The sequence below is a fragment of the Mauremys reevesii genome, linkage group 2 (assembly GCF_016161935.1).
Source record: "Mauremys reevesii isolate NIE-2019 linkage group 2, ASM1616193v1, whole genome shotgun sequence".
Classification (NCBI taxonomy): Eukaryota; Metazoa; Chordata; order Testudines; family Geoemydidae; genus Mauremys; species Mauremys reevesii.
Genome location: NC_052624.1, coordinates 165,642,734 through 165,663,198, shown reverse-complemented (window position 1 = coordinate 165,663,198; position 20,465 = coordinate 165,642,734). Strand labels below are relative to the sequence as shown.

At 44.9% G+C, this 20,465-nt stretch overlaps 1 protein-coding gene and 1 long non-coding RNA gene across 3 annotated transcripts in view; one reads left to right on the top strand and one right to left on the bottom strand.

Moving 5' to 3' along the window:
• Nucleotides 1–20,465, bottom strand: part of LOC120397778 (cadherin-6) — a 122,450-nt gene that overhangs the window by 58,079 nt on the left and 43,906 nt on the right. The window contains exon 2 of the mRNA XM_039524228.1: nucleotides 6,229–6,582. Within this exon, the coding sequence (XP_039380162.1) occupies nucleotides 6,229–6,459 (231 nt within the window). The 5' untranslated portion in view covers nucleotides 6,460–6,582. The remainder of the gene's footprint in view (nucleotides 1–6,228; nucleotides 6,583–20,465) is intronic.
• LOC120397780 overlaps nucleotides 1–20,465 on the top strand; it is a 47,969-nt gene that overhangs the window by 20,994 nt on the left and 6,510 nt on the right. Inside the window, exons 4-5 of one of the 2 annotated variants that reach the window (XR_005594000.1) lie at nucleotides 3,927–3,975; nucleotides 6,066–6,446. The exons of the other annotated variant lie outside the window; for it this stretch is intronic. This is a non-coding gene — a long non-coding RNA (uncharacterized LOC120397780). Of the gene's footprint in view, nucleotides 1–3,926; nucleotides 3,976–6,065; nucleotides 6,447–20,465 lie in introns of those variants that run through there. 2 annotated transcript variants of the gene reach the window in all.

Sequence of the window (20,465 nt, the reverse complement as noted above, 5' to 3'; positions counted from 1 at the left end):
GAATGATGGAGAGGAAGAATAAAGGAAGTGCAGAAGTGTCCAGGGCATTTGTTCTACCCCTGCTCAGCCTGTTGAAGCAAAACACAGGCACGCTAGCCTGAATAAAAGCATCAGCAGCTAGGAACTCCTAATTTCTAATCCTGGTTCTGCTGCTCATTTGCACCATGTTGTTGGCAGGTCAGTTAACCTCTCTGTGAATCAGTTTCCCCGTTGGAAAAAGGCTGATGGTAATACTTACTTCACAAGGGCATCATATATACTACTGTAATTAACGAACATTTGTACGCTGTTTTGAAAAGTACATAAAACCCTACGAATGAGATCCTCACCAGGTAAAAAGGTTAGAGAGGCATAAAAAGGCCTGAAAACCTCTGTATCCAGACATGGGAGGATTTCTCCAGTGGAGGCAGATGGGGTAGACAGTCATGAGGCTGCATTCCAAGGATCCCTCCCCCACACGCCCTTTCAAGGCCTGGCATAGGTGGTGTGCAGGGGCTGATGGTGGGAGGAATGTGTCATAAGTGGAACCACAGCACTATGGAGATTCCAGGCAGCTCTGTGGCCCATAAGGTAGCCCCAGGGAGGCTACCATAACATAGGCAGGCTCCCAGTGCTGTCCAGGTTACATTGGGGCCTTTCCATCTCCCAGAACAGCTCTCTCTTCCTGGGTCGCGAGTTCTGTGCTTCACCTCTGAGAGCCTTTTGTGTGTGCTCACAGTAATCAATTTTTTTTCTTTGTAATGTAGTTTGGATACATCAGCTGTTGTAAAAACTTTGCCTCTCCTTCCAGTTCAGAAAATAAGTCTTGTGCTTTTGGAACTGGATCCTGATCCTTCTCCAGTCAGGAGATTATGCTGGCTGCTACAAAGTCCAGGAAAATCTTACACTTCCACTATTTTTGGAAACACACAGTTCGGGCAGCACATTTCTTTGGCGTGTGTAAGGATGAATTTCCCTGCTTTTGAAATTCTAACTGGCTTTCTGTGGCTTATTGCAAAACATAATGGTCAGGTACAAGTCTTCAGGGGAACATGCTATTCCAATTGCCTCTGAAAGAGACACAACCAAAGGTAAACTCAGTGTAGCATCTCTTCTTCTTTCCTAGAGGTCCTTCCTATTACAGCCAAGGAGGTAGAAATTAACCTAAACAAAAAGATTCTTGTTTTGGCCAAAGTAATGCAATAGATTCTTTCTGCGTTGTAAAACCACATAGTAGAGGAGAGACTTTGACTTTATTTTTCTAGAAAAATAGAGTTGTCAGTAGAAGATGATTGTTTATGATGGGGTGTACGGGTAGTAACATCCCATAGCTTACAGGCAAACATGCTGCTTGACTGAGCTGAACATCAATAAGACATAGTGATGATGAAAAGCAAGGCTAGAAGTTCTTTTGGGTGCCAGACTGCCAGAATGTGACAACACAGTTCTACAATTGTCCTCCATGTTATCAAAAATCCAACCAGTGCTGGAAGCTATTCCTTGGTGGACAAATAAGGTTTAAGATTTGTTCAGATATTTCTTCAGTCAAAAAGAAGAGGCATCCTCTTCTTCCCTTATTGGAAAGCAACTTGCAAGCGTATGCTTTACCAAACCTACTTATCCTGCCAATGAATGGACATATGCTGCAGATGTTATTTCTGGTGGACATCATGCAGCCCATGACATCATGCAACTGTCTTGTTAAAGGCATAAACTATGTACAAATTGTACACAGTATCCATATGTTATCTCCATGCTCATCCTCTATTTCAGTCTTAACAAAATGTATATTTCCATGACTGCACCCACACTCCAACTTCCCCCTGGAATTTAAAGAAGCATTTCCCCTAACCCTGTTAAGTCTCACTAAGGAGGTACCTTTTTAAACCTAACTCAGATTTATGCTGATTTATGCTTTAGGTTGTAAAGTGGCACTGGGTATTTTATGCTCACATACTCCTTGTATTTTATTTTGGGACTGAGTCCCTGCCAAGTGTCATAATTCTTGAACCAGAAGAAAAGACATCTTCAGGTTAAAGTGTCACCCTACCCATCAATCACACTCCAGCAAATAGCCACAGCTTGCAAGTTAGTCAGCAGCACAATGAATAATTCCAGCCCAGAACTTTTCTAAAAGTTCCTTCTGTGATTATGTCTAGGACTAACGGAGACTTTTGTTTTTTTAAGTCTTCATTTCTTGAATATACAGGAATGAAACACAGACGTGCAGTAACTGGATAATAAGAACAGTGGAGCTGAGCATACAGCCACTACATACAAGCAACACCCACTGATGTCAATGGGAATTGGGTGTACTCCGCACTTGCAAAATTACACTCTGTGCGATATGAAAGCTTAGGAGGGCTCATTGTCAAGTGCTCAACACACAAAACTGGGGCCCAACTTCGAAAAAAGCTCCATGTTCTTTCAGGCACCTAAATATGGAACATATTTTCAAAATTATTTAGATTGTAAGCTCTTTGGGGCAGGGACAGTATGTTTGTACAATGCCTAGCACAAGGCAGTCCTGGTACATGCCTAGGGCTCCACAGTACAAACCATAATAATATAGGGTGACCAGACCACAAGTGTGAAAAACTGGGACAGGGGCTGGGGCATAATAGGAGCCTATATAAGAAAAAGACCCCAAAATCGGGACTGTCCCTATAAAATCGGGACATCTGTTCGCCCTATAATAATACTAGCCAGCACCAGACAGCTGAAATTGTGACACTAACAGCCAGATTTTTACAAGAGCTCAGCGTCCACCATCAGGGGCAGGTTTTTAAAAGTGCTTAACTCCCACCTTAACTCATCCAAACCTGCCCCTGATGGTGGATGCTGAGCTCTTGTGAAAATCTGGACCCAAACTAGTCTATAATGTCCTTCCTGCTCCTCGAGCCCTATTGTCCCCCTCTCTCACACTTAGACCTTTATCTTAAAAGTGAATTTACTGCTCCTCAATGATGGTGCATTGACAGACCCAGAGAATGAGGGGGAATCCATTCCTGACTCACTGAATTCAATGGCAAAATCCCAGGGCAGGATTTTATCCCATGTATTTGATTGATTCATGGAATAGGCAGAGCATGGTTAGAGGCAGTGCATACTTCCTCCCATACCTCTCATATGTCTTAACATGTTCTTGGAAGGACCACATCTGTATTCCTTTCCAAAAGCAGCCACAGCCAGTGAACAGCTAGAGATAAATCAAGGTCTTCCAGTTTCCCTTGACCTCTCCTCCACTGGACCCAGATAGACCTACCAGGGGTAGAGGGCTCAGTAACAGTAGCTGGCAGGAGGCTTCACAGCCTCCATCAACTCTGAAATTTGGGGGCTGGATATATTTTCCCCATGTTTGTTGTGTTACCATTGGTGATTGGGTTTCCCTTCATCTTGCCGCTCTCCTACCACCTCTGTCTTTAGCTACCCAGCCTCACTCCCAATATTCTTTCCCCTTTCTGACTCCTTCCTCTGTTTTTCTCTTTTACTTCAAGATTCCTTTCCCCTCTCCCACCTCAATCCCAAGTGATTCCCCGCCCTTTTACCCACAAAACCACTCTCCTCCTGTAATGATAATCTTGTAGTGTATAAATGAAGGGGCAGAGGTGTGGAATATTTAAGGTAGACAGCTTTTCTCCTAGCTTTGTATTCAGGTGTTTGCGTTAAATAGCTGTTAAACAAAAAAGAGGTTTTCAAACAATCTGAGTAAAACCATTTTTTCCTTCCCAGTTAAATCAGATTTCATGTGTCTGATGTCTCTTATGTCAAAGTCCAACCAGTTCCCCAGCCATCTGTAGTTTCCCAGAAATACAGAGTAGACACAATAGAATTTCTAACATAAAATATGAGCCAAATTCTCCCCTATACACACACTGTGCGATTGTTGTCTTTATACAGCAGAAGCAAAACATTTTTTAAAAAACCTATTTTTTTCACCTTTGCAGGTCACCAGTTAAGACTCACACCGTTTCAGATAAAACATGCTAAATAAAAGTAAGTTTGTTAATCTTCATCTATCCCCACCAGTCAAATCTAATTGTTCACTAAAACTGCCTGGTTACCTTGTCTGTAGCCATTCAGCTATTTCTGTCTTTTACCATTACTCAAACACACAACTGTGTCTGAAAACGAATGGCTGCTCTTTCATGCCTCTTGCCTAATTGTTCAACGACAAGGGTGTGAGCAGCTCTGGCACTCAAAGGATGTGTGAAAGGCCACTTCTGAACAGCCCAGGGACACGGAATCAATGACATTTATATATCATGTGTCATTTCCATGCTTTGCCACAGTAAGTATAGTAAATCACCAGTTCCAGACAGAAGAGTAACTCTAAAAATAACATTCTGGCACTCCACATTTATTCTCTCTCAGTGACTCCACATCAGACTCGCTTGGATTATGGGTCTAAAGAGGCTTTTTTGTGACTGACACTCTGCAAACTCATCCCGCAGTCCTATTCTTTCCCAATACAGGATGGAAGTCAATGACATTTACCTGAATTCTACACAGGGGAGAAGAGGGCTATTGGGATTTGTGTGGGCTTGATGTCAGAACTTACCGTTCAAAGGACAGTATGTAGAACCTGCCTCTACTCTATCCATATATACAGCGTGTATTTATATTGATAGGTTTCTTCCACAACCTTATGACTCTATTAACAAAAAAGATTAATGTTCCCTTGGATTTTTCTTTTGTTCTTGTCCCCTTTCTCACTGTTTCATCTTTAGTCTTTTTAGTTTTTGTTCTGTCTATGGGTAACTTCTCTTTCCCAACTCTAAGTTTTTGTCCCATTCATTTGCCTCCCCTTTCTTCATCTCTAACTTCCTTCTCATTCTCTCTCCTCTTGATTCCTTCTTCCCCCCAAGCTTCTTCCTCATCCTCCTTTCTTCTTAGCTCTCCTCTATCCTGGCTTCTTTATCCCCTCCCTCTCCCTGTCTCTCTCCCTCCCTCCCTTCCTCCTCCCCCTGACCACTCACTCTGTTTGGCTCACTCCTATATACCCTAGTTGGGAGGACTTTTCATGAATGCTGATTATCCTGCTTGGAGCAATACTGCAGCAGGTGAATAGATCTTCCTTTACTAGAATCATGACTTTCAGCTGGTTGTGGGATGTCATATCCACCTCTGGCTGAACAGCTGATCAACAAGCATCAGGAGCAGGCACTTTGATGGGAATGATCTAAGCTCTGAGGAGGGAGATCAAACTACAAGCCCCCATGGTCTTGTCCAGGATTCCTGAGAGGAAGCTAGACCAGGCACAGCCCCACCTTGGATCAGAAAATTAAACTATGTTCTTTCTGCCTTGTTTATCATTAGCTTTTGCATTCAGGACTTAGCTGGCAATTTTATAGATTCTATATTGATGTAGACACCATCAATCATGCTCTTCCATAACTGGGTTTTCTCTATAGTCTCAGTGAAGGGAGTAGATGTGACTCTACAGCACACGGGGAGCAGATATAGTCAGGAAGAAGGGGCTAACTATTACCATACTTTGATCACAGAAAATGTTTGAATTGTTTTGTTGCTTCCTAACATGCCGAGCTCATCGTGTCAAATGCTCTTCCAGTAGTGCCCTACGTACTGTGTGTGCCTCAGCGAGTCATTGAGATTTCAGTGGCGCTTCCCAACACCGTAAGAAAATGGCAGCAGCAGAGAAGCTGAAGTGGGGAATGAGCAGTGAAAGAGTTACTTTTTGACAAGTGGAAAGAACTCTTCTTAAAATAAGGGCACTTCAAGGGTATAGTGCTCTCTAGTTTGAGCCTCTTTGTTTATAATCTTGACACAGATGTTGGCTCACTTCACAGAGACCGCACATACATTCATTATACATATAGTTAAAATATCTTGGACCAGATACTCATTTGGTATACATTGGTATAACTCCATTAAAGTCAATGGGAGATGGCAGATTACATCAGCTGAGAATCTGGCCCAGAATTTCCTAATACAAACGCTTTGCATTCCTTATTTTAAGACAAAAAAAATAAAATAAATCGAAAGCTCTAGAATAAACACATATGAATGGCTGTGGGCCTCATTTGTGAGATCGGAGCATTTTCATTTCTCTGTATTGTTTTTAGGGTAGCTCAGCTTCACATCTCATCTGAACTGCTCATCATAACAAAGTGATCAGAGGAGAAGCAGCACCTGGAAACGTACAGTGCATCATTCCTGCCCATTCACAACAACTGGCTTCCTAAAGCTTTCAAAATCAGAACATAACTTTGTATAAAAGACTCCTACCTTTCCAACATATTGATAATCAGAGCCTGTGTATTCCTCCAAGAGAAAGAACTGATTCCACATCCAGCTCCTTTTGGAACGAGTAAACTCCTTCCTGCTATTTCCAGACAGTTCCAAAACCTTTTCCTTTTCTGGAAAGCCCCTAGTCCTTTTGGATAACGGAGATGAAAAACTTTGGTGAGGCTGACCAACCCAGAACAGCAGCCAGAAGCAATGGTAAGTTATCATCATGACAGCACAAACGGGTCTACTCAGTGATTTCTTTCTTGGCCTCAAAGCAATCTACTTTACTGCACTGAATCCAGGTTCATTCCTTCTTCCTTTTTTAATGTTCTTTGCAGTCTCAAAGGATCTCTGGAAGAAAAAATGACAACGTATCAAGCATTTGCAGAGGTACTTAACATTCAGAGCTAGAGCAAATAAGCCAAAAAGGTAGATCAGTAATTATAATTGCTGAAAAGCTCTAAGCTGCTTTCAGTTCTAAAATGCTGCAAGTGGTCCTTCAAATAAACTTGTAATATCTGAGCTGAGTAGGAGGAAGCAGCTCTGCTACTTATTTTCTCTCTTTCTTCCATTACTTAAAACTACTAGTTGGGTTATTGGCTTGATGAGCTAACATAGGTTAGCTCTCTTTCATGTCTGGATTTCAGGATTCACCTGATTTTGGTGGTCTCGGTCAGATCACACAGCATGTGAGAGGTACTGGTTACATCACAAAATACACTACTGGAAGGGGTACAGAAACCGTGGTGATGGATGTGGTCAAAGAACCTGATTAGGACAGAATTACTATATCAGAGGTGAAATCCCGGTCATATTAAAGTCAATGGGAGTTTTGCCATTAACTTCAGTTGTGCCAGATTTCACCCCAGGGCGCCAGTCTAGGTGAAAGGGTTAGTGAAATAATTGGATAAGTTGGCACAGTTGTCAATATCTCTTGAGTACTAGACATGTGTGAAACTCAGTGATTTTGCTTTTCAGGGCATTTGCTGAATATTTTGATTTACCAGGTATTTTATCGCCTAAGTTTCATTTTTGAGTTTTAGGTCCAAACTAGAGCTAGTTAAATAGTTAAATACCTATATCTATCTATGAATAAAAGCATGGAGTTGGTTCACTATGATTTGTGGGGCCTTGATAGTCATTATTTGATATTATCTTTGTTATTTCTTAGTTGGCCATCTGTTGTCAGAGTGGTACCGGTGTGGTGCTCTGCTCTCTCCAATGTTGATATCACTCTCAGCGCGTGTGTTGTTCTGTTGTGTGCTGTGCCCCCCAGATAGATGAAGATAGCCCACCAGACCCAGACCCCCAAACCCCCCAAACCCAAAAGTAAGTAAGGCACGGCACGCCGCCAGGTTGGCTATCGAAAAGGCCTCCCTCCGCTCCCGGCCCTCCAACGGTCCAGTGTGTGCAGCTAGCACAGCTAGCCAGCCCATATGTGTACTCAGCCTGGACTCAGGCTCAGTCAGTGGCGGCCCCCCTGCCCCCTAGCCTGGAACACAAGGAAGCATTCTGCATCACATTACAAAATACACACACAAATACACATCACCATTGAGGTTGAGGTGGTGGTGCAAGGGAAGTTTACAACCCCAACCCTTCTTAAGTACACCCCCTACCACCCCCTGGTTTGTGTTGGACAAAAAACAAACAAAACCATCATTTCCATCATTTTTCCCTCTTTCCATCTGTCATTGGGGCTCCTGTTCCTGTCCTCCTGTTATCTATGGTGTGTTCTAGTGTGTTGTTTATGTTTTATAGTTATATGTTTATGCATATTATATATTTAGCAGCAGCCAGCTTTTGTGAGCAGCTTAGCCAGGCTGCCCTTACTTCTTTTTTTAACTTTGCTTTTCTTGACCGTCTTAAGGTTTACTTTATCTTTATCATAGCAGGCCTCCTCTCATCAGGCCTGGCCTTTACCATCCACTGAGGAATTGTGAAAATTATCATAAACCCTAAAAAATTCATGAATTTCAGCATGAATAAATAGGTGTTTCCCGAAAATGTGTTGCACAAGTGTGTTATTTGCAATTTTCCTCTCTTATTTTTTAAAAAGTTTCAGACATCCAATCTGGGAGCAGAAATGATATCGTGTGACATGAGTAATGAACAGGGAACATGTAGGAATACTGAACACAAATGAGAAAGACATTTCCTACAAAATGTTTTTTGGAGTGACTAGTTTGCCTAATTCGAGTTCAAACAAATCCAGAATAAAACGTTTATGAAATGGCTGAGTTTCACCTGGTTTTTCAAAGAAACTGCAACAATTTATTTTGCTTAATCTCAATACAAAACCACAAATCATTCTGAGTTTGCTTAAAATTCAGCGTATCATCTCTCAAAATGTTTGCAAAGGAAGATTTTTATGATGATGGTTCAATATTATATCAAAATCTAAAACAAGGAGAGAATAAGGTTTTTGGTTTTTGTTGTAAACATTTCACAAAGCTCTATTCAGGTAATGGCATCTATTAAGGATCAGATTCTGCCCTGAACTGAAGTCTCTTTTCTTCCAAAGATGTTAGTAAGGCAGAATTTGGTCCTTCAGATGCAGCGACTGAGTTGGATGGTGTTAGCCACTGTTTTCAATCTGTCACTATTCTATAAACTTCACAAAATAACCCCAAATCTCTTACATTTCTTTTTGATTAAATCCTTTCCTATATATGAAAAAATACCATTTAGCTATTTTAGAGGAATACCTGATAGTGGAGCAAGCCTGTTTAAAATAATGCCCTTTTACTAGTCTGCAAGTAACATACAATAAATAGTTAAAAGTCTGTGTTGTGCTAAGACATTTTTAACAGGAGGAATGAAAAGGGAATGTTTGATACTGAGACACAGTGTCTAGTCCCCTCTTGATGCATAGGGGAGTTTTGCACTGAACTCTTATTAACATTCATTAGACAAACAGGAACACTTCAGCCCTGCTGTCCATGGGAGTTGTGTCCACTTAGGCTGGGGCTGAATTTGCCCCATCAATCACAGATGTAGCAATCAGAAAATATACCCGCTGAACATATGTACCCTCTCTCCAAATGCAAAGAAAGATGCCCCACTGATTGGAGGAGTAGACGGTGAGAAAGAGAAATAATTATGTGTCTCAAGTTCTGGAATGTGTAAGGCAATACTAATATAAATGCCGAGAAAGGAAGCTAGGCAGACAGACAGACACTGAAACTGGTATAACTTATACCTTCTTCCAGTCCGCACAATGTGTATGTTACACCACCTTAAATGCCCTCTAGACTCACTATAGATATATTTATGCTGCAGCTGAAGGTGTGATTGCAGCTCAGGTAGCTTTAATCTACCTAGAATGGCTAAAAATAGCAGGGAAGACATGGCAGCACAGGCTTCAGTGCATACTAAGAATGCAAGTATGTTCCTAGTATTCTGGGTGGGCCTATATATCCTGTGCTTAAGCCTTGGCCACCACAGTGTCACTCCTGTTTTTAGGTGCACTAGCTAGATTAAAGCTGGTGTTCGTATGCCTACCTGAGCTATAATCACCCCATTGACTGCAGCATAGATATACCCTAAGACAGGGTTTCTCAAACAGGGGTCGCCGCTTCTGTAGGGAAAGCCCCTGGCGGGCTGGGCTGGTGTGTTTACTTGTCCTGTCCACAGGACCGGCCAATCGCGGCTCCCACTGGCCGCGGATTGCTGCTCCGGGCCAATGGGAGCTGCTGAAAGCGGCACGGGCTGAGGGACTTACTGGCCGCCACTTCCAGCAATTCCCATTGGCCCGGAACAGTGATCCGCGGCCAGTGGGAGCTGTGATCGGCCGGATCTGCGGAGGGGGCAGGTAAACACACCGACCCGACCCACCAGGGGCTTTCCCTAAACAAGCAGCATCCCCTGTTTGAGAAACCCTGCCCTAAGACTCCCCCTACTCACCACTGTTGCAATGTACACTCCTACTCATGCACGACCTCTGAGTTTGGTCCATTCAAATGGGTCTGTTCTCCAGTGTGGTATGAAATAGAATATTCCATCTCCCATGGCATTTGCAATTCTCATTTTCTGGTCAGGAGTCTTCCTGGCAGCAAGCTTTAGAGTGTGATTGCAAATTTTACAGGTGAGTTAATTAGTACCGTGGCTGTTTTCAGCTCTGGCAAGCTGCCATTTGACAGCAAGCTTGTCATGATATTTGCTCCGAGTGCAGATGTGAAATGACTGATGATAAGTTAGTTCTGTCTGTGTGCACATGGGTCCCCTTATTGGGGAGGAAGGGTCTGAGATATGGAGCACAGCATATGAGTAAACCTATTATTTAGCCATTAGTGCAGTCTGGATGTGCCGCTGGGGCACAGGATAGTGGAAATCATCATTTTCTCAGGCATCCCCATCATTCTTTCATTACCCCTGTGGACAAATCCTGCAGAGGGGCATTATCTCCATGCTCCTGTACATAACCCTTCCTCAGAAGTGCTGGCAAGAGCAGAACAACATGGACAGGGCTCGCACCAGCCATTTAAAGGAACAGTCCTCTGTCAATTGCCAGGAAACAATTATTCCTGAGGGGGAGTTTTCTGCACTTGAAGCCAGTTATATTTCACAGTTGTGATGTCATGGGAGAGGTTTTATAGCAGCTCTTGGTGAAATATAGCTTGTGAGGATGATATCACAGCTGTGAAATACAGCTTTTTTATTTTTCCCAGCTGAGATGTGCCAGAAATGCTGCAGTAACGGTATGATCCTGAAAGGATCTATCTAGCTATCTATACTTTGTATATCTCAGCCTCTACTGACTTCTGTATTGGTGGCAAGTTCTCAGCAGTACCTTTAAAATCAAGCCTCAAATGTGGAATCCATTTAAGTAACTTAAATCCAGGGCCTTTTTGCCCTAGAGATGGTGTAGTTTCAGACTTGTCCAGTGCTAGTGGTCTCTTACAGACCAGGTCATAGTGATGTACCTATCTAAGTAACTGAAGTAAGATGTGATCATTCTCTGTTCTCTATGCTGCACTTTTAAATACAGATGAGTCTCAGTGCTGGTGGTTGTGAGGCACCTGACATTTTTGTCTTTCAGTTCTGAGGCAGAATGTTCCAGTCACTGTGTTCTGACTTTCTTTCCCTCATGAGATTTTATAGTTACATTTTCTTTTGTTTATTGTTTCTTTAATCCAAAAATCAGTCATTCAGGCAGAGGAATATTTTGCTTTGTGGGTGTTGGAGGAAAATATAAGTCACACGATCCTTTTTCTTTACAAAAAAGTGTTTTCCTTATTTTTTTTCAAAATAATAGAAAAACAGATGATAAAACAATAAACAAGACATTTAAAGTGACCCTTTCTCAACCTCCAGCTGATCAGGTGTTTGGGAACTCAGTGTATTAATTAGCTAAAATATCAGTGCAGAACTATTTTACTGTATCTCATATGACTATCTGAAACAACTGGATTGGCTGTCAGACCAAATGTATAGTAAGTGAAGCTGGGATTTTCATAGGTGCCTTAAAGGAGCTAGGTGCCTAAACCCTGAAAATCCAGAAATCTAAAAATTGGTGGGAGCACTCTCATGAATGCAGTCCCAGGCCAATGGGAGTGGTGGGAAGTGGTGTGAGTCGAGTGATGTGCTGGCCGCCGCTTCCTGCCACCCCAATTGGCCTGGAGCGGCGAACCGCAGCCAGTGGGAGCCACGATTGGCCGAGCCTGTGGACGTGGCGGGTAAACCAATCAGCCCATTCATAAGGCGATCCTATAATTCAGGGGTCAGCAAACTTTGGCTCCCAGGCCATCAGGATAAGCCGCTGGTGGGCTGAAATGGTTTGTTTACCTCGAGTGTCCGCAGGCACAGAGGTAAACCTAAGTAAACAAAGAGCCAGCTGCTTACCCTGATGGTCCGGGACAGCAACTGGTGGGGAAATGTTTTTTGGAGGGAGAAGCTGGGGGTCGAGGAGTAATCCCTGTGACCAAACCCCACATGACCCATCCCATCCATTCGCACCTTATCTGGGGACAGCTAGGGGAGGATGTCTCTGACCTGGCTGGAGCTGCTGCGGCAGGCTGGGCAGCGCGACCGCAGGCTGCTCTGGTGGACCAGACTGGGCAGCGAGGCCGCAGCATATTCCAGCGGGCTGGGCCGGGCGGCACGGCCGCAGCGTGCTCTGGCGGGCCAGGCGGCGCGGCCACAGCCTGCTCTGGGGGGGCCAGTGCTGAGCAGTATTGCTGCAGCTGTTTCGGAGGCTGGGGGGAGAGCAGCATGGCCAGAAGCGGAGAGACTCTGGCCCTGCCTCTTCCCTTCTGTCTCTGCTGGCTGTGCTGCCTCTCCTTGCTCCCTCTGTTGTGGGGAGGGGCTGTGTCCCACCTCTCCCTCTCTATATCCATTCATAGGCCAACCCCCTTCTCTGGTGCTTCCCTTTTTTACTAAAAAAAAATCGGCTTATGAACAGGTATATATGATAATTAAATTGTTTTTTCCGAAAGAAGTAGCACATATACATGTTCAAATCATTGTAATTTCTTTATGTAAGTGTAGTGGGGTGATTACCCGCTCCTGCCTGGAGGGGTTTAAAACAGCCCAGGAGAGGGCTGTGGAAGGGCAAGACGCCTGGGCTGGTTGGGAGGAAGCAGGCTCAGCTGGGGCCATGCCCCAATCAGGGCCCAGCTGGCCCTATAAAGGCTTAAGCCAGGTGCTCAAGCAGACAGTCTGTGTTCAGAGAGAGAAGGGCCGGGCTGCAGGGAGGTTAATCAGGTATCTGGAGTGGGGCTGGGGAAAGACCAAGGGAGCTGGGGAGCTCCGGCCTAGGAAAGCCCCAGGCTGCAGGCCTGGTAGGGCCTATTAGGTACTGGGTTGCAGGGGGCAGCCCATGGGTAGCCAGAGGCAGCAGGCCCAAACCCCTTTGCCTGTGATGAGTGGCTTATACTGTAGTTTGCCCCAGTGAACAGGGGCTAGATGGAGACTGGGAGGGGGAGACCCAGAACTGTGGGGGTACTGCCAGGGGCAGCACCCAGTTAAGGGGGCACTGGGGTCCTGGAAGGGACATGGGGGCCAGCAGTGGTAGCGGATCACCGGCTGACAGGGGGCGCTCCTGGGTCAAAGAGCTAATTACCTGAGACGACCAGCAGGAGGTGCTGCAGAGTGAGTTCTGCACATTTATGGTAGGATTGTGGGGTTTTTTGCAAACTCAAAAATAAACTACAGTTGTGTCTATTCTTTACTGGACCAAAACAGAATAGAAACACAAATAAGGTGCTTTGCACATTCTTGTCTTTCTTTTGTTTTTGCTTCTTTCATTTTTTGGTTGCTCTTTCTTTTTTAGACTTGCTAACTAGTGAGTCTGCTGCTGTGATAAGTGATATCTGTATGTTTGTTAATATCTCTTTTCACAGAAGTCTACTTGCTAGTTAGCGGGGAGGCAATGAAAAGCGTTTTTAACAAACATACAAATATCACTTTTCACAATAGATTTACTCAGTCCCGGTAAACTAGGGGACAAATTAAGCCCTGGATGGGGAGGTGGATAGGGAGGCAACAAGGGCCAGGGGCAATGGGGGTGGGTGGGTGGCGAGCCCTGGGCCGGAGCCCGAAATCCCAAGCCCTGTGGCTGGGGACTGGAGCCTGCCACTACGCAGCCAAAGCCCAGGGCCATAGGACACAGTGGGGGCCAAGGGTGGTGGTGGTGGTGGGGGCAAGGGTGAGCCTGGAGCTGGAGCCCAAAGCCCCATGGCTGGAGCCTGATGCTCGCTACCATGTGGCCAGAGCCTAAAGCCCCACAGTCGGAGCCTGCCGCCCATCACCCCAGGGCAGAAGCTGGAAACCTGAGCTCCACTGTCCCCGGGGAAGGTGGGAAACTCACACTGTATTGCCTGCTCCTCCAGCGTTTGTGGCTCCAAAGTTGTGACAAGGTCCAACCCCTGCTGGCGGGCCTGGGGAAGGGCTGCTTCCCCGTCCCCCACATCACTGCCCAGTAGGCTATGGCCGCAAGAAAAGCCCCTTGTGGCTGCATGTGGACATGGTGGCAGCATTTGAGACATGCCGCCCTAAACCTACAACTGCTAGAAGCTGGAACTGGACAAAAGGGGATAATTTCCCTGTTTTGTTCATTTCCTTTGAAGCATCTGGCACCAGCTACTGTCAGAAGACAGGATGCTAGACGGACCATCGGTCTGACTCAGTATGGCCGTTCTTTTGAGCTCATGTTCTTATGAGTTATTCAGTGTTACTGCATCCAGAGGTGAAAGTACGCCCCGGAATGGTGTACCGGCAACAGCTTTCCCTGGTGGATCGGCTTCCCCTGGTGGCAATGTAAAGGGCCTGGGGATCCCAGCAGCAGCTGGAGCTCCAGGCCCTTTAAACTGCCGTCAGAGCCCTGCTGTCGGAGCCCTGGGGAAGCAGCGGCGGGGCTCGGGCAGCGATTTAAAGGGCCCGGGACTCCTGCCGCAGCTACCTCCCCGGCCCTTTAAATCATCCCCGGAGCCCTGGAGTAGTGGCAGTGGGGCTCCAGCGGCTATTTAAAGGGTCCGGGGCTGCAGCAGCTGCTACTGTGCTGGCCCTTAAAATAGCTGCCGGAGCCCCACCGCCGCTACCCCAGGGCTTCGGGAGCAGGGCTCCGGGGATGATTTAAAGGGCGTGGGGTGGTAGCGGCAGCCTGAGCCCCAGGCCCTTTAAATCACCGCCTGAGCCCCCGGCTGCCGCTGCTACCCCAGGGCTCCGGCAGCGTGGCTTGGGTGGTGATTTAAAGGGCCCAGGCTCCCATTGCTACTACCCTGTGGGGCCCTTTAAATCGCCACCCACGCCTTGCTGCTGGAGCCCTGGGGTAGCAGCCATGGGGCTCTGGTGGTGATTTAAAGGACCCAGGGTTCCACTGCGGTAGCAGCAGTTGGAGTCCCAGGCCCCTTTAAATCACCTCCAGGGCTGCCCCAGCCCCGGGCCTTTTAAATCCTGATTTAAAGTGCCTGGAGTTTAAAGGCCCCACTTCTTCCAGTAGAGGCCATGCCTCTTCCAGTTCAGGCCCCGGACTCTCATAAGGGCTCCAGAGTACCAGTAAGTCCTTTAAGTTAATTTCATCCCTGACCGCATCCCAGGTCATTTTAGCTTGGCCATTAATCCTTCCATATCCCATACTCCTATGCCTCTCACTCTCTCAGATGCTTTGGCTTGATGATGATTTGGCTTTGAAATTCAGGAAGCAATGCCCTTGTGTTTTGGTCTTGCAAGTTATATTTTGGTGTTTGCTTCTCTGTTACGTCCCCCGATGGCATCTCCTTCATGGTCCCTTGACAAACTAACATTGGGCCCAGTTTAGAGACATTTGATACAGGCCAATAGGAATCTAGATATGGTCATTTTCCAGAAAAACACACAATCTCCTAGATTAGCAGGACAGGTCAGCACTTCTAAGTGTGTCACTAATCATCAGCATTCTACAGCTTCTGGAGCCAGATGTGACCCTCTCTTTAGACGCTTGCTGACCTTGCCATTTGTGACCACATATTCATATAGTGTGTGTGTATGTGTGAGTACACACCTGGTCACAAGTCTGGGTCCAACACAGCAAACATGTCCATTATGAGTCTGTACCTAAGCAATTTTAGTACAGACTCTTGCAGCAGTTTCACTTCCTCATTTCACGACAGCTTATTCCCCTCTAACCGCTTCTTCACTGTTCCAAAACTGGGTCCAAGGCCATACACATTAAATCTATGATAAACATTTATTCATCCCTATTAATGATTAATGTTGTTCGTATTCCCAGCAATTGGTGAACCCCAATTGTTCTCATGGTAGACAAGCAAATGGATAGAACACTTGGCATGCTGCCGTGTGGGTGTAAGCTGGGGAGCAGGGCATTGATATAAAGGTGCTGTTGGAGTACTGTAGAGTGGGTCTGAATCCAACCTTGAATTAATAGTTTTTCTTTTTTAGATTTTGTTTTTTGTGTGAAACAAATGGAAACATTTTCCTCTGTTATTTCACTCAGCTGGGCCAGTGCTCAGCCTTTGTTAGGAAAAAAATGCTGGTATTCTGCTCCGGCTGTTTAACTCAAGAAGTAAATGCTCTGTATGTGTGTCTGTGTGCAGGTCTGTCTGACCCCACCATCGGGCCTGATTTACCCTCCCTGTTGCAAGAATGAGGCAAATCGCCCCCATGCATCAATGACAGCTGCATCACCTAGAGAAGACAGCAACCTGCCATCCACTGCCCTCCTGCTGGGTTCTACCAGAGCAGCTTTAATTTATATCTGGGACCTCATAGGAGATGCACAGTGATATACTGCACTGAATTAGCACATCTACTAGGTGCCCTGGCGATGCCCCTTTTCTAACCAACACCAATTTGCGGAGAAGGGGTTCTGGGTATTTAGCAAAACTGGGTCACTTGGGTGTGGAAAATCCACCACATTCCCGCGTTACACCAGCAGAAGGTGGTGTAATCAAAGTTTGAATATAACCTATGCTATTTACATATCTTGATAAATCCTGTGGGGCACATCCTTAGCTGGTATAAACTGATGTAGGATGATTTCTACCAGTTGAGGATTTGTCCTATACTTGCTCAGATGTGTAAGTCCAGTTCTTATCAGGCCATAAGGAAGGGACAGTGCCCTTCAGTGACCAGAGCCCTAACCAGTTCAGGACACACACATATACAGAAAACCATTTAGAAGTTGCACATGCACACAACAATTACCTATTTCTACTAACGCCAACTTCAGATACAAAGAAAAGGCTTCAACAGAACTACCTTTTTATGAGAGAGAAAGGGGTGAAACAGCAATCACTGAAGAAAAAGGGAGGTATTGCAGCTCTTCTGAGAAAATGGAGGTCTCCGAATATGTCATTTTCATGTGTATTAAAGAATTCTTTGATAGATAGTTTGGGTAATGGCTAAATTTGAGTTGTTCAGGTGCTCTTGCAGACTTGTCCATAAAGGACTTGGACTTAAATGGCAGTGGTTGAGTTTTAGCACACTTTAGAACTTATGAGCTGTTAGATCTGAAAGGCACCATCTGATAATTTTCTTGTGTGAATTAGCTTTTACAGCTCTGAAATCCAAATGCCTTTTCCTTTCATTCTCTATCCTTTGTAAATAACAACCACAAATAAGGAAAGCATCATTTTCTTTTAGAGAACAGATATCTTGTTGAAAGTTTAATCTTTGCAATGTTCACCTATGCTATGAGATCTTGGTAATACAAATCCCTATGATGTAGTGTCAGGTTTATTCCAGATACACATTGAAATCATGACACAGGACAGGGCTAAGAGAGAATGAAAACCCAAAGGTGTGTGTGTTTTAAATGTTAGGTGCATTGTCAAGACTTTGAACACACAATGTCATTGCAGCCATCAATGGTTGTCTTTCAAAGGAATTTTTTTACTCAGTTCACTCAGGAGGAAGAAGGTACAGAACTAATATGAAAATAAATCAATGCACCTGAACAACCACAGCCCCACATCCTTCCTCAGGATCTGCTAGCCTGGATTCCCTGACCCTAGAAGAAGTCCTGTTGGCTTAACGCTAGTGATCCTGAACACATGCTAGAGCACCTCTAGTCCTAATGTGAAAACACATGTAAAAGAAAAACTGAGAAAAAATAAAGAAGTTTCCTTGGTGATTGTTGGGGTGGGGTTGGAGGGGAGACAATCACATGACCAGGAAATCTTTGTATATGAGAAGATGAAGTGGTTGGTAAGTGGATCAAATGGTGATGGTGCTCTTAAAATATTTTCAACATTCCAACTGGCTTTTAAATAACGTTATTATTCATAATAATTATTTTATTTTGTATCTAAAGGTCCCATTGTGTGAGGCATAGTACATACACATCATGATACACAGTGTCTGCCCCAAGAAGCCTAAAATCTAAGTAGACAAGATAGACAGAGGAAGTGTTATTCCCATGGTACAGAAGGGAAACTGAGGCAGAGTTATTAAGTTACTTGCCCAAGGTAACACAAGAATGTCTGAGGCAGAAAAGAGACTTGAACCTGAGTCACCGTCCACTACCTTAATCATAAAGCAATTGTTCCTTCCTAAGAAACAGTGTGCCATCCAAGACATAATATTTGTGTTTAGTCAATGCAATTCTACTTGACTGCATGTGCTAGGCAAGATTCTGTCTGCATACTGGAGGGCAGTGTTGTAGGGTCCCCAGGAGGAGTTATTGGGATGCCTGGATATGCAGACCAGAGCAGTAGCCCCATCACCTTATGGGGAGTATAGTGTGCTACTCATTCTGTATACCAGTCAATGAAGTGGGATGCGTGTATGCAGACTATGGCACTTCACAACTATCACCTCATCCCATCCTGCTTCCTGTCAGAGAGCTAGCTCTGCATAGCTCTAGCACAGTGTTTCCCAAGCTTGAGACACCGCTTGTGTAGGGAAAGCCACTGGAGGGCTGGGCCAGTTTGTTTATCTGCAGGTCCGGCCGATTGCGGCTCCCACTGGCCACGGTTCGCTGCTCCAGGCCAATGGGAGCTGCTGGAAGTGGCGCGGGCTGAGGGACGTACTGGCCACCATTTCCAGCAGCTCCTATTGGCCTGGAGCCGCAATTGGCCGGACCTGCGGACATGGCAGGTAAACAAACCGGCCCGGCCCGCCAGGGGCTTTCCCTACACAAACGGCATCCCAAGTTTGGGAAACACTGCTCTAGCAGGAAGAAGGAGCTGGATTTACCAAAGGATTTTTGCCAAACCCTGTGCAGCAGAGCCAACCTCTTGTGCAATCCATGTTACACCATTGTGCCCTTGCACCAGGAACTACCAGAATCTGTCCTACTAATGTTAGCAGTGTTGTCTGATGCAATGTTTCCTAAATGCATCATAAACTAAAACAGAGATTGTTATGTGAGTAATATGTAATAAAGAGGAAGCCTTTAAATAACATTAGCCCTTCCTTTGATAGAGAGTAGGCTAAAAGAGTACAGGAATCAACTATGTTTAATGGAAAAACAAATCAGTAGTACTTCTAGAACTGGATATATCTAGTGTGTGTGTCTTTTATCTTCAATCAATACTGCTAGTCAGACAGCAGCAGATGTCGGTGAAATAAGGTCTGGCTTTCAATTTGCAAAAGGTTTGCAGCAGGATGAAAAAAAGATCCTTGAAGTGATATGAATGCTGCAGAAAAAACAAACAAACAAACAAACAACCCATGCTGCATTTCATGAACATTTGCAGCTTTGTCATCACTGTGTAATAGTACACCCATTTTTAGACATGCAATAAACAACCACAGTACTTACATATCTCTTTTAAAGAGTTGCCTTTTTCTCTCTCACTTCTTTGACAATATAGTACAAAATCAGTGAGTTGGCTTTAAAGAAGCAGGCGGTTCAACCTGCCTCAGGACCTGTGAATACCTTGTGCTTCTATGTGGTCTGTTGTCCTATGCCCCCACAGCAACAGGCCCTGGCTAAGATATCCAAAAGTGACTAGTGATTTTGTGTGCCTCAATTTTTAGGTGACGGACTTGAGCCACCATAAAGGGACTTGATGTTGGAGAGTGCTCAGCTCCGACCTTCTGAAAATCAGGCCCTTTAAGGTCTTTTAAATTGGGGACCAAATGATTGAAACACCCCAAATCACAGGTCATTTTTCACCAGGAGCCTTTTGCAGATTCCCTGCTGAGCATTTCCAGCAGGACCAAGGAGACCTATAGGCAGTAGGTCTCCTCCATGTGCAAGCTGGTCTTACAGTTATAGAAGAATCATAGAGTTAGAAGGGACCTCAGAAGATCATCTAGTCCAACCCCCTGCTCAAAGCAGGACCAATCCCCAGACAGATTTTTACCCCACTTCCTTAAATGGTCCCCTCAAGGATTGAACTCACAATCCTGGGTTTAGCAGACTAAGGGCTTGGCTACACTAGAGAGTTGCAGTGCTGGGAGTTTACAGTGCTGGTCATCCAGCTGTGTAGGAACAGCGCTGTGCTCAAACCACTGTGCTATACCTGTTCCTTCTGAAGCAGCCTCAACATGTTTATGAAAACAAATGCTAGAACATCAAGTACATGTCTGACCAATAGAGCACCAGGACAGAAGACAAGGTTCTTATTTCCATAGGAAGAAGAGATTTTCCTATCAAAGCCTAACTTCTTTGACTCCAGTAGATATCTGGTTCACCAACATACAGACAAAAAAGTAGTTAAAAGTAACTTCTTTGATAAGATATAGCAGCTGCAGTCCTTGAATGGCCATTTTGTATTTATCATCTTATGTTTGCATCCTTCTCTTTGCCAGCTGGTAAATACTAATTGTGTTTTTCTTTTCTTATT